We start from the raw sequence: 13,123 nt of genomic DNA, 5'->3' as shown, positions 1-13,123 counted from the left end.
TTAAAGCTGATTCTCCCAGGGACAATGTTGAGGCTCCATTAGTCAGCTGTCACACTTACCTCTTCCTCACTAAAGAGCAGGCGCCTCCTTCCTGTGCATGCAGGCAGTTCTTACTCTGGGCGTGCCTATGCTCCCAAGTTTTATCAGTTTCGCCCAATCTGCCAGCCAATCAGGAAATAGCTTCTTAACCTCCCTAGCGGTCTAATTCCGTCCAAATTCCCAAGCAAAAAGCAGTACAATCTTTTGCAATGCAATGTAAATTTATATTTCATTGTAGGCTATAATTCTTAGGCATAGTCGATATTTAATAAATTTAACACATTTAATAATAAACTTTAAATAACAAAACACAAAAATCTGTTAAAAAAATATTTAAACATGTAATATAACTGTACTGTAGCATATATAATATATATATTATATAATTATGTATATATATATATTATATGAATTTGTATTAGACTCAATACAGCTATTTTGTATTAAATCCAATACAAAATTATTTGAATTTCCCACCGATCTGCCCACCCGCACCGACACATGTACCAACGTCACTGGAAAACCCCAGAGATCGTCGCTGCATTGGCTGGCTGGAGATCGAGGAGGAAGGTCGTGTCCCCAGGATCTGGGGGGACCAGCAGGATGCTGATTTTTTTTTAGTTAAAAGCTACCCCGAGTGTGACTCCGGAATACCGATTTTTGCCTGGAAAATCCTCCCCGAGTCACACTCAGGAATACCGCTGGGGGGGTTAACCATCCATGGCTTTTTAGCTAGCTCAGACACAGCACTGAGTGTTCTTGCAACGTGTCTCCTCTGGTACCGAGCCCCTAGCTTTGCTGAGCAAGTTCCTGTACACCTGTTGCTTAATTCCTGTGTTTCCCCTTAATGACAGTGTTTCCCCTGTCCAGCTCCTGTGTTAACCCCTTGTTGCCCAGTCTGTTGTTTCCAGCCATTTCCCTTGAGCTGTTTCAGTATTCCTCCCTGTCCGTGTCCGTGTCATCCCTGTGTCACCTGTGCCACCTGTTGCTTCCATTGTCTCCTGTGTTCCCTGTGTCTGCAGTGGCCCCTGTGTCACTGGTGTCTATTTCCTGGATCCCTGGTATTTGAACCCTGACTTGTGACCTGACCACTCTTGCTTGCTGCCTGCCTGAACGTGGCCTTCCTTAACAGTTCTTCTGCCTTGTGATTTAGTATCGTGTATCTTCCGGCCCACCCTGGTGTGCCCAAGGACCGCAACCTGGCGGCATCCAGCAGTGCTACATCCTCACCACTAAAGGCTCTGGAGAAAAACTGGTTGCCCCTTGGACTCTGTGCCTTGGCCCTTCTCAGGGCTCATACCACTTAAGTGCAAGCCCTAGAATCCCGTAGTTGCCCTGTCTCCTCAAACATGACATCAGTAGAGAGGCAATTTACTTATTTATTTATTATTATTATTATTATTATTATTGATTAATTTGGAACCCCCAACCAAGGCTGCAGTCCAGCACTCTACCTTTGTAATCTGCAAATGTATGGTCTAGCATAGGACACACATAAATTAAAGTCACTCCATTCAGCCAACACGTAACCACCAACTTTTCTTAGCTTATACAAAAATGTAGGAAGCTGGCTCTGTTTGTGTTAAGGCGTAGTGCAGTCTGCTTGCATCATCTCCAAACTGCTGTATTTGATCTTCCCAAATCTCAAAATAGGTGTTTGAAACAATGAATGATTAATATAACCTGTGCATTTTTCTGTAGAAGATGATGGGGCTATATAAAAAAAAAAACCCTGATGAAAGGAAAGTTTAATGTTTTCAGGCTGATGACTAGTATAAAGGAATTTATGTTAACAATCTTTAAGTACACATACGTTTATTCTTTTTTGTTACTGTGCAAATGGTCAAGCCCAAGAGCAGAAAATTGCTTCTTTAATGATTTCAATGTTGTACTGCAAGCTTTGCTTGTTGTATTTTCACTTAGGCATTATTTAAATTACAAGCCTACGAAAATTAGCAGACAGGGATACTTATTATGCTTTGAAAAAAGCAGATCCCTGTTAGTGAACAAAGGAAAGTAATTCATCAACTTTCAGTCCTGATAGCCAGTAAAACTAACAAAAATAATGTAAAATATTTTAGGCAAAGCAAAGATGTAGTGCAAGTAAACAAGTGCGTTAGCACACTTGTGTTTTAGGTTTTTTCTTCTAAGCTAAAAAAAAGGTAAAATACATTTTGAGCTGATACTAAAGGACAAAACAACAAATGTGGACTTTGGTGGTTTTCAGATTTTTTTTTTTATTTCCTGTGTTCCTTTTTATGCATTAAATGACTGGTATTTCGTAACATTCAGGGCTTATGTTCAGTGCGCAAAATTTACTATATGTTTTAGTACTAGGTTTTATAATTAAAGGATTTTAATTATAAGCAGTTAGTTTAAAGCATTGTCCCTTTCCTCTCAGGTTTGTGGTAAGAATAGTAATATAAGCTCTCCTGGTAACAGCACCAGCCCAGAGTTTTTTTTTTTTACTTCTGTATGAGACAATGGCAACATGCTTATTTGCATAGTACAACTTACATTATACAAAATGCCCTGTTATTTTTGTAAAAGTTACATTCTTTAACTTGTACTGACGTCCTTGTCACTGATGCATAAAGAATTGCAAACTTCTCCACTCTACTAAACCTATTGTCAACTTGTCAGGTGAAGGAAATGTAAAATAAATCCAGGTGTGATTGTGCTTTTCATTTGTGTATTGAGCACATTTCAGCTTTGTACACCCAGCCAGCCAGCTATTTTTTCTATTGACCTGATCCACCCCCCCCCCCCCCCCTTTTAAGCTAGATGCTAATGAGTCACTGGATCTGTATGACAGGGATCAGGTGAACATAGGAAGCCCATTCTGTCTTTTGTCACACTGTACTGTGGCTGAAATTAGACAGGGTGAACAGATTACAATTGTTTCACCTGTGTTTTTTATACCCCAGAAAACTGTCCGGCTTGTTGTTAACTACCTTGGCACCCAGAAAGCAGTTGTGAGAGTCAATCCAGCTGTGCAGCTGTGGGATATTCTTCCAGCTGTGTGCGAAAAGTGTGAATTCCATCATGAAAATGTCACTCTGTTGAGAGATGCAGTCAGCAGAGAAGAACTAGACATGTCTCAATCATTGAATGACCTTGGCATTAAAGAGCTGTATGCCTGGAACATCAAACAAGGTAAGTGCCTATTAGTTACCAGTTGCATTTAAAAATTATTTGTTATGTGTTCATTCTTCATGCATTTTCTGTAAACTATACATTGGTACCATTATTGGTTTGTGCTTTATTGTTCACTGTCAAGTTTTTTTTTTTAATGTTTAAATTTTTATAGGCTTACATACAAATAATTCTCTTGGCCTTTTTTATCAATTCTTCTTCTTTTCATTTATTATTTATTGACACCATTTTTTTTTTTTAAGTAGAATCGGTTACTGGAAATAACTACACAATTCTCAACAAGGGAATGTTTTAATGAATGTCAGATTAACTGCTTTAAAATAGATCCTTTAAAATACCAGAATTTGCATGATAAAATTTTAGCAGCTCATTGTTTTTAGGACCTGCGGGCCTCTGATAACTGAAACTCTGGAAATAGGAAAAAAATAATTATAACAAAATTGTGATCTGTGAGAGGTTAGACTGCTTTACTATGACAACCTAAAATTGGTGATTAAGATAATATGAACACATTCAATTCACATTCACATTCACATTCACATTCAAACCCTTTTTGGGTTTAAAAAGACAGATGCTTAGTGATTGTGTGTGTGGACCTAGGCTTTCACCTTGGAAATTGTATTGATGTAATAATGACTGGCTGCATCATACCTACTTTGTTGCACTTGTTAAGGTCTAGTTATTACTTTATAAAAAGTAACATTTGTCCTAACTAATTACATTGTATTTGATGCTTAGTATAGACATGTCAAATCTAAATCTCCATTGTACTGGGATCTGAAGTAACTGAATCCTATAGTGGGGGAATAGAATGAGATTGGTTTGACATATGACAAGCACTGCACGTAATCCTTTATGAACAATTTTATGTCATTGCCTTCATTATGTGTAACATACAGCACAACATAGATACATAAGTTATTTCTGTTTTAAATTACCAGCATCTTCACAGCACCCCTCAAATAGACTATGAAACCTTGGTACTAAAGCCCAATGTGAAAATGGAAAAAAAAAAAGCATCTACATAACTTGGTTTTAACTACTTTCAGAATTTTAAATATCTAAGAAATGTCCTTAAAAAGTTTTTTATTCTTACCCCTTTACCTTTCATCAATTTTGTCTTAGGTGTAAAATGTACTTTGATGTACTTGTAAGGTATTAAGTAGACAAGGACACACACATTTAGGCACATTGCATTACATTTGTACAGAATAAATACTTTGTAGCTCACGTCTCAGTACATTTGCCCATGTCTACCTAAGGGGGAACTAAAGTCCCACTTTACAAAATATAGAATGAAGCAGGTGGTTTTGCAGAAAGGGAAGAGGTGCTGTCCCTTCTTCAATAATCCGTCTGCCAGGGAAATGTCAAAAAAGCTGTAATGTGGATTGCATAAGTGCAGTAATCTCACCAAAAGAAAGCTTTGTTTGCCATAATATGCATACAACTCTGTTATCTTAAGCAATGACACAGTTATTGCTAAATAAATAGGCATATACAATAGCAGAAATAGAAAAATTGCTCTAAAGAGCTGAAATGATATTAGCTTTTAAACAATAAAGCTAATAAAAAGCAATTCATCTAAATGAAGCTATTCAATATTTTGAATGGCTTGATTAGGTCCAAGGTTATACTTGCAGAAATAGTATTTATACTTTGTTTTGCATGTTGTATTTAGTTTTGGAAGGTGTTCTGAAAGTCTTAAATTTGTATTGCTTTTTTGTGTTGTTTTTGGCCATCATGATGCAATTACCTAATAGTGGTTGTTTGACCCAGTTTTTGTTAATGTGATATTTTTTTAATGTGCCAAACATGCAGCAAAGGCCAACTAGATTAACTTGTAGCATGCCCGTAGCTTCTACAACATCTAAAATAAGTATGTGTTTTGTTTTGCTTCAATTTTTCTTAGAAAGCAGTCTGCTGTCTATATTCCTTTTGAAAAAAGAATGACGTTGTAACCACAGATTATATACTGGCTGTCGCATTATCTTTTTATTTGTAAATATACTGATTGCTAGGCATGCAGCCAGCGTAGGCAAACAGCTGTCAGTAATTTGCTGCTCTGGACTTTGTGTAAGAGGTGTGTCAGGGGAAATTAGCCAACATACTCACTGGGTGTCTACCATGGGAGTGGCATCTCTGTAAATAACTTCAGTAATTTATTCTGACTTAGTTGTTGGTATGTCTGAAAATGAAGGGAACAGTACATATTAAATTTGAGCGAACAATACACATTAAATTTCAAAGTGTTTCTAATCAGGATTATATATCTGTGTGTGAAAATTTGTGCATTATATATTTTTTATGTTCAAGCTTTTTTTTTTTAAACAATAATTTAAGGATACCTAAACCCAGCCAATAATTTGATGTTTTTGGTTACTAGGAAGGATGTTTACTAAGCACGCCAAGGCTGGAGAGGATGCACTTTCATTAGTGAAGCTGGGTGATCCTGCAAACCTGGAGTGGATTGGGTCCAGGATTCAAAACATTTGGTAGCAAATAGCAAATGACTTTGAAGAAATCAATTCGAGGTTTGCTAAACCACCCAGCTTCACTTATAAAAGTGTATTCTCTCCAGCCTTGGAGAGCTTTAATAAATCATCAATATCGCAGCAAACACTAAATAAACACTGATAAACTGCAATCTCCATGATTTTTTTGTTTTTAGATTTACATATGCCTTAAACAGCATAAAAAGAATTGTTTACTGAACCTCAGTCCTTTTCCTTTTTTAAAGTTAATATGTATTTAGGCCAGACCAAGCCATGAAATTATTACAGTTTTCTTTATTTTAAGCTTTCAGTTTTTGGAGATATCTTGACAGTTGTTATATAGTGTACTTGGCACAGATGCCTAGAAGTCTAAGTGCTAGTTTAAAAAGTGTAAGGTATTAACAACTTCCACAATCAACTACCAGTTCAATGTCATATGGGGAAAAGACATAACAGAATTAAATGTATAGTAAATATATGATGGACTTAGTGGTCCTCCTGCCACTACTGAAGAGTGCAGACAGGACAACAAATTTCATCTTGGGACTCTTTTGGAACAACAAAGAACAAAAAAGAAATACCGTATTTTTTGCAGTATAAGACGCACTTTTTCTTCCCCAAAACTGGGGGGGAAAAGTTAGTGCGTCCTATACTACAAAGGTGTGATAAAATAACTAAAAAAATATACTCACCCGATACCCGATCCTGCGTGTGTCTCTGGCTGCAGCAGCGTCTGTCTCCTCTTCTCTCTGGCAGCAGCACGTGTGTTCTCCTGTCTGTAAAGCAGAGCGAAAGAAGCCGGCACAGCGCCACCTGCTGTTCCCTGTCCTAACTGCCGTACAGTGGAAAAAAAGCACAGAGTGATCAGAAGGGGAATTTGAATGACAGAGTGATCAGAAAGGAATTTTGAATGACACAGAGTGATCAGAAAGGGAATTTGAAAGGCATAGAGTGATCATAAAGGGAATTTGAATGGCACATGTGTGATCAGAAGGGGAATACCGGTATGAATGGCACATGAGTGATCAGAAGGGGAATAATCTTTCAGAATCTTTTTTTTCTAGATTTTCCTCCTTTAAAATTGGGTGCGTCTTATATTCCGGAGCGTCTTATAGGGCGAAAAATACGGTATGTGGCATAGGTGCGACTTTACTAAGTAAGCACATTACTTTTATGCCAGTGATTTAGTAAATTATGTGTTAACATACACTTGTAACCTGACCCACAGTTTGCAGCTTTTGCAACCCAAATCCTTCTTCTACTGTTGCGCTTTAGTAAACAGAGCTTCCCTATTACAAAGATTCTCTTACATTACCACTTTGTGCCAGGTTACATAAATACCGCACAATTACAGACATAATCCTAGACTACCTACCAGAGGGAAAGAAAAGATTGCCCAGGTTACGGAGAAAGACTGTCAAGAGATTACCTATGCAATTTTATTACAAATCCCTCCCTCTGGAAATCAGTATGTGAAGGAAATAGTCTTATGCAATCCTACTCTGTAATGTAACCAAATACTTTACAATATTTGTTAAAACATCAGTGTGTATCTTAAATACCAAGGGGTCTTTTGTTACAAAGCAGTGTACTTGTCTTGCAAACTGTTTTAGAAAAAATCTAAAGTGCTGACATAATGTTCTTCTAACAAGAAATTATTTTATATATATATATATACATATATATATATATATATATATATATATACAGTGATACCTGGGCTACCAAAGATAATTTATTCTGGAATCACATTTACCAACCGAAATCTTTGTTAGCTGAAAAAGCGAAAACGTGATTTCCCATGGGTTTCTAGAAAATCATTTAATTAGTTCTGGATGCTGCCCACAATTTAAAGATATGTTTTATAAAAAATAGTAAAAAGCACAATATAAAAGGCCATTACTCTCCGAGGACTGAGAGGAATAGCTTCCCCCAGTAACAGCAGGTAATAGGTACATTATTTTAATAAATGCAATTAGGACAGATGTTTGTCTCAACATATTATTAGGCAGTGTGGTGTCAGTTACTGTATAAAATTATCACTTTGAGTTAATCACAAACAAAGCAAAAAAAACTTTATGGATCCTAGGCATTCATTAACTTCTGGAGCAAGCTGTGCTTTGATATGCAAAAAGAAACAACTGCAGAATTTGTCTTAGTTATTAAAGGCTTACAAAAGGTTACAGAAGAGCTCAGTCCTTAAAATCACCCACAACCTCAGCTGTGTTAAACTTATTACAGATTTATTCTGCAAGTCATTCAAACTTGAAGTGCAGTATGTTATTGGGTGTCTTACTTCCTGTTTTTTTTTTTTTTTACATTCGTTAGATAAGTCTATATTCATTAGCCGAGTCCCATAAACGCCTGCCATTGTGAAGACCAGTGGGCCGTACCTTGCATTTACTATTACATAAAATGCCCAACACCCAGGTTTGGAATGTAGTTGTAAGGCCCTGGTCAAGCAAAAGTGTTTGCTAGAAGCCAATCCCCAAATCTAACGCTGCACTCTTTATGCTCCATCACTTTTGTGCACAAGGGATGGCGTCTAGGGAGGGACTGATAGAGAATCAGGAGCCCACAGATCACTTAGTACAAATGATTCCAGCACAGGCAAGTTCAGAATAAAGAACCAGAGGTCATACATAGGTATGCAGTCCACCAGACGAGGTATCCAAGAGTAAAAACAAAGCAGAGTTGGGGGTTGCATGCACAAGATCAGACAGGATCAGAAACAGGTAGAGTCAGTACCAGTAAATTTTAACACACCAACAGCAACTTAGTCCAACTTAATTCTACAACAGGCAACTAGGGACTATAAGCAGAAAGGCTATAAAGTCCTATAAGCCAGGGTAGAATGCAGCCAGAAACTAACCTGCTCCTAAAATCCCCTACAGCTGTGCGCAGTCTCAAGAGTGTATTCTAGGGATGCTGAGAAGGTACATATCGTCCTGCACTGCTAAATAGAAGCAGAAAATGCTGCTATTTCCTTGTTCTCCTTGCTGCTGCAAGTGACAGCGCTTTACAGAACGAACAGGGAGCAATGGTGCGATGAAGCACAGCATTGGATTGCTGGCCACATAAGCGTTTCCTAACAGTAATCATGGCTGATAGGACTCTATAATAAATCTAATAATCAGGTCTAATAAATTATATTGGTCAATTAACCCCCCTAGCGGTAATCCTGAGTGTCCTGACTGACTCAGGGTGGATTTTACTTGCAAAAAGCGGTAATCCCAAGTCACACTCAGGGTTGCTTTAAGCTAAGAAAAACCCCACTTACCTTCCTCCATTCCCCCATCGTTTTCCCCCATCGTCCTTCTGGTCCCCGCAGGTCCTGGGGAATTGTCTTCTCCCTCTGATCTCCAGGCGCGAAGTGAAGAACTGAGATCTACATCATTGTTTCCCATGACGTCGGTGCGGGCGGAGTGGAGGGAAATTCAAATTATTTTGTATTGGATTCAATACAAAATAGCTGTCGAATACAAAGAAATCTTCATATAATATATAAATAATTTTATATATATATATATATATATATATATATATATATTATATATTCTACTGTACAGGTATATACCATTTTAAACTATTTTTTTAACAGATTTTTTTTTAAAGTTTATTATTAAATTAATTCAATTTATTAACTATTAGAAATACTTTGGGGGGTTATGCCTAAGAATTATAGCCTACAATGTAAAATAAATTTCCATGCAAAAAAATTGTAATGCTTTTTGCAAAGAAATTTAGACAGAATTGAACTGCTAGGGGACTGCTAGGGGGGATTAATAAAAAAAAAATATGATTGCAAACTACATTGTAAATCTTTGTGTCTGTGGAAGGCCAGTTTTATTTGTTCACAAGTGGAATAAAATCCAGGAGTAGAGATTGTGGTCTTCTGTTTGGGGGTCCTGCTGTATATTTTGTAGGCCAGAATTCAAGGTTGCATTCTTTTGCTGTATTAAAAATGTAATATCTGAACAACTGTTTATGCTGCCCAAGCCAACAACAAGTTCCTCCCTTTCATGTTTTCACTGCAGGCGTGAAAATGAAAAGAAACAAATGATTGTTGTCTAAGATCAACAAAAGCCACTTTTGTCTTACAGACTTTTTTTATACATAAGGTCAGTTGTGAAATGCAGGCTATTCACCTCCATGTTTGTCCTTGTGAAATTTTTGACACAGTAGTTTATAGTCCCCCGTTTCGACTAAACAAATTCTCTCCATGAGCCTCTCTCTCCTGTGCTCAGTAGTGATGCCTCATGATAAGAGAAGGCAAATTCTACAGGCAAATGTTTTTTTTTTCTAAGCTTAGCCTTTTTTGAACCACTATGTCAGTTACTTTGAGGGATATCTGCAAACAGCTTTTCTGAGAAGCAGAGGTAAACTTTACTTTTCATTCACATTTACTTGACTCGGGTAGCTCGGATCATTGCCCCCTGTCACCCAAAACCCCTTTTAAACCAATTTTCTTTCCCCTCCCCCAATTTTCACTAACCATTTTTCACTTAAAAATCCTTCCCGCACTTAACCACATTTTTGTTTTCAAACCTTTTCCGCACCTTGCTTTCACTATCCTCACCTTCCCAATTCTCCCGCCCCCTCTTGCTTACCAGCCATCCCTCCCTCTTTTCTCCAAAAAGCACTGACACCTGTTTTGGGTTAAAATGGCTGGCAAGTAGCCATTTATTTAACAAAATTTTTAAACTTCTTTTTATTAAACAATAAATAACCATCTTAAATAACATATGAAATAACTTACATTAAATAACATACATTACCATAATCTAACATTCAAATTATCATCACATTAACAAAACATAACATTAGCATATTAATAACAATATTATTTCAAAATTGCCCACATTTTTCTTTAACCAATAATAAATAAGTCTGTAAACCAACAACCCATTATCAAAAACCACTGTGCCCTATTGCACTATATCCAACTCCACTTTTTAACCAACCAGTCCGCAGGTCTAGGAGGGGTAAAGTCCGCTCCACCGAGTGTAAATTTACCATTTTTTACCACACTGACCCTTAGCGGCCCAGCACCGCCTCAGGGCCCCCACCATAACCCCATTAATGGGCACCCTACCACTGGGTTGCCCTACCAAAATGACGAACAGGACTCTTACCCTCCCAACTAAATCCCAACTGCCACTGCGCTCAGGCGGGATACCTCATGCCTGAGCGCTCTTTTACACCCGAAATGCTCGCTGCACTCCATCTTGCAGACCCAAGAACCACAAATCTGTACCTTTGGCATTCAGGTGCACCCCGTCACTGCGCAGAAACCTCCACGTTTCCTCCTCCAATTCTCTGTGCCTGACCACTATCCCCCTATTCCCAGCTACAAACCTGGCCACCTCCTTATTTACTTTGATCTGTGCCTTATTGACCTTCGCTACTGACCTTGCTCCCCTTCAGCTCGTTCTGGCCACTATATCTGACCAAACTATGATCACTACCGGGAACTCTAACCTGATCCTCAAATAATCAATTTTAATATCCCTGATCAGTTCCCGCATGGATCGCTGCCCCAAATCATTGCCTCCAGCCTCCACCACATCCGGGCGCCGGTCCAATTCCACAAATCTTCGAAGCTCCGGCACCACCCTGGTCTATAGCATGCCACGAACACCCAGCCAGCGCACTGTAGCCTCCTCCATGGGCAATCCTAGCAGTCGGCCCTCCGGCCGTACCTCTGCTCTTCTGGCACCCCACCACACATAGGAGTGACCCAGTATCCAAACTAAGCAGTTGTGCCCTTCTGTAATAAAACAAACATTTTACCAACCTAGAACAACTCCTTCCGCCCCACACCACCCCACCAACTACCCCCACTTTGAACCCCACCCCATCTTACAACAGATGTGGCCGAATGAACAACCGGAACCATCTCGATTCCCACCGTCCAATCTTCCGAATAACCCTCTCCCCTAGGCCCCATCTGGCCACCTCTGTGGCCGCCCCAATCCTAAAGGAATGGGAGGAGTAACCCTTCGGATCTTTACCCATACTCACCAAACATTTTTTAAACACCGTAATGAACTGAAAACGAGACAAAAAGGTCCTGTTTCCATGCAACAACAAAGGCCCCATGTCCTAGGCCTCTGTCTGATGAATTCCCCCACTACCATAAGCGGGCAGACGGGACCCCACCATCCTAAAAAGTTGTATTCGAAAACCTTTCCCAAACTGGTCAGTCTTAGATTTGCGGATCCACACACTCACCTCCTCCTCCTCTGACCAAGTGACATCCTGGCACACTACTCCCACAGCCCGGTCCCGGGCGGGGCTAACCAATTCCCCAAACCTCATTGCCCCAAAAAAAAGCTAAAACAAACGCTGCCTTAAAGAGCAATTTTTCATATGGACCCTCGCATACCCGTGCTATGCTCAACAACAACTCCCCCAACAACGCAATGGAAACCGGCCTCCTAGTATTCAGCGACCTCTTTCCTTTCCTATAACCCTTAACAGCCTGTCTTACTAAAAACGTCTTCGTCAGGTCCCTCTCCCCTTGCAACTTAAACCAAAATGCCATACCCGCTAATTTCTTATTGACCCCCGCCACTGACACACCTCTAGCAAAATCCTGTGCCAGCCAAAACAACAATGGGTGCACTGAATTCTCTCCTGTCCACCCCGCTCCAAACTGCCTGCATAACTGATGCCACTCTCTCCAAACCCCCACATAACTAGCCCAAGTGCGCTCACCCACCAACCTTTGTACCAGTTCACAGATCGGGCCAATGCAAGTCCCCACAGTTCCATTGGACAAGGCTCCCCTCGTTGCTCCGCCTCTGGCGCCAGCACGTGAAACCTGTCCCACTGTAAACGAGACAACGCATCAGCCACAAAATTTTTAACCCCTGGAATATGGCGCGCAAACAGATAAATGTTATGCTGCAAGCACCTCAACACTAAATGCCTCAACAGCCACACTGCTGGCCCTGATGATACCGACAGACTGTTGATGGCTTGTACTACCCCCAGTTTATCGCAGTGGAATCTCATTTTATTATTTGCTAACTCCTTCCCCCACAATTCAATTGCCACCACAATAGGGAATAGTTCCAGCACCCCCAAATTCTTCACCTGCTCTTCTTCCACCCACTTTTGAGGCCACGCCCCCACACTCCACTTACCCTGAAAATAGGTGCCAAAACCCGTAGACCCCGCCGCATCAGTGTAAAACTCCAAATCCACCACTGTGATAGGCCCTTTCCAACCACATAGCCTTACCATTGAACTACACTAAAAACATTTTCCACACCTTCAAATCTGCCTTCACTCCCTTGGACAAACGCACAAATTGTGACGGCGATTTGACTCCGGCCGTTGCAGCTGCCAACCATCTACAAAATATTCTACCCATCCTCACCACCCTACAGGCAAAGTTCAACTTCCCCAACAAAGACTGTACCTCTCTC

General features: G+C 39.7%; 1 protein-coding gene across 4 annotated transcripts in view; it reads left to right on the top strand.

Annotated features, from left to right (window-relative positions):
• The window catches only part of COBL (cordon-bleu WH2 repeat protein), a 241,175-nt gene that overhangs the window by 76,540 nt on the left and 151,512 nt on the right, over nucleotides 1–13,123 (top strand). For all 4 annotated transcript variants that reach the window (XM_072412123.1, XM_072412122.1, XM_072412125.1 and 1 more), the window contains one exon: nucleotides 2,967–3,195. In XM_072412123.1, coding sequence (XP_072268224.1) covers nucleotides 2,967–3,195 — 229 coding nt within the window. The remainder of the gene's footprint in view (nucleotides 1–2,966; nucleotides 3,196–13,123) is intronic.

The sequence above is a fragment of the Pyxicephalus adspersus genome, chromosome 5 (assembly GCF_032062135.1).
Source record: "Pyxicephalus adspersus chromosome 5, UCB_Pads_2.0, whole genome shotgun sequence".
Classification (NCBI taxonomy): domain Eukaryota; kingdom Metazoa; phylum Chordata; class Amphibia; order Anura; family Pyxicephalidae; genus Pyxicephalus; species Pyxicephalus adspersus.
Note: the sequence above shows the minus strand (reverse complement) of the source record. Positions and strands in the feature narration are given on the sequence as shown.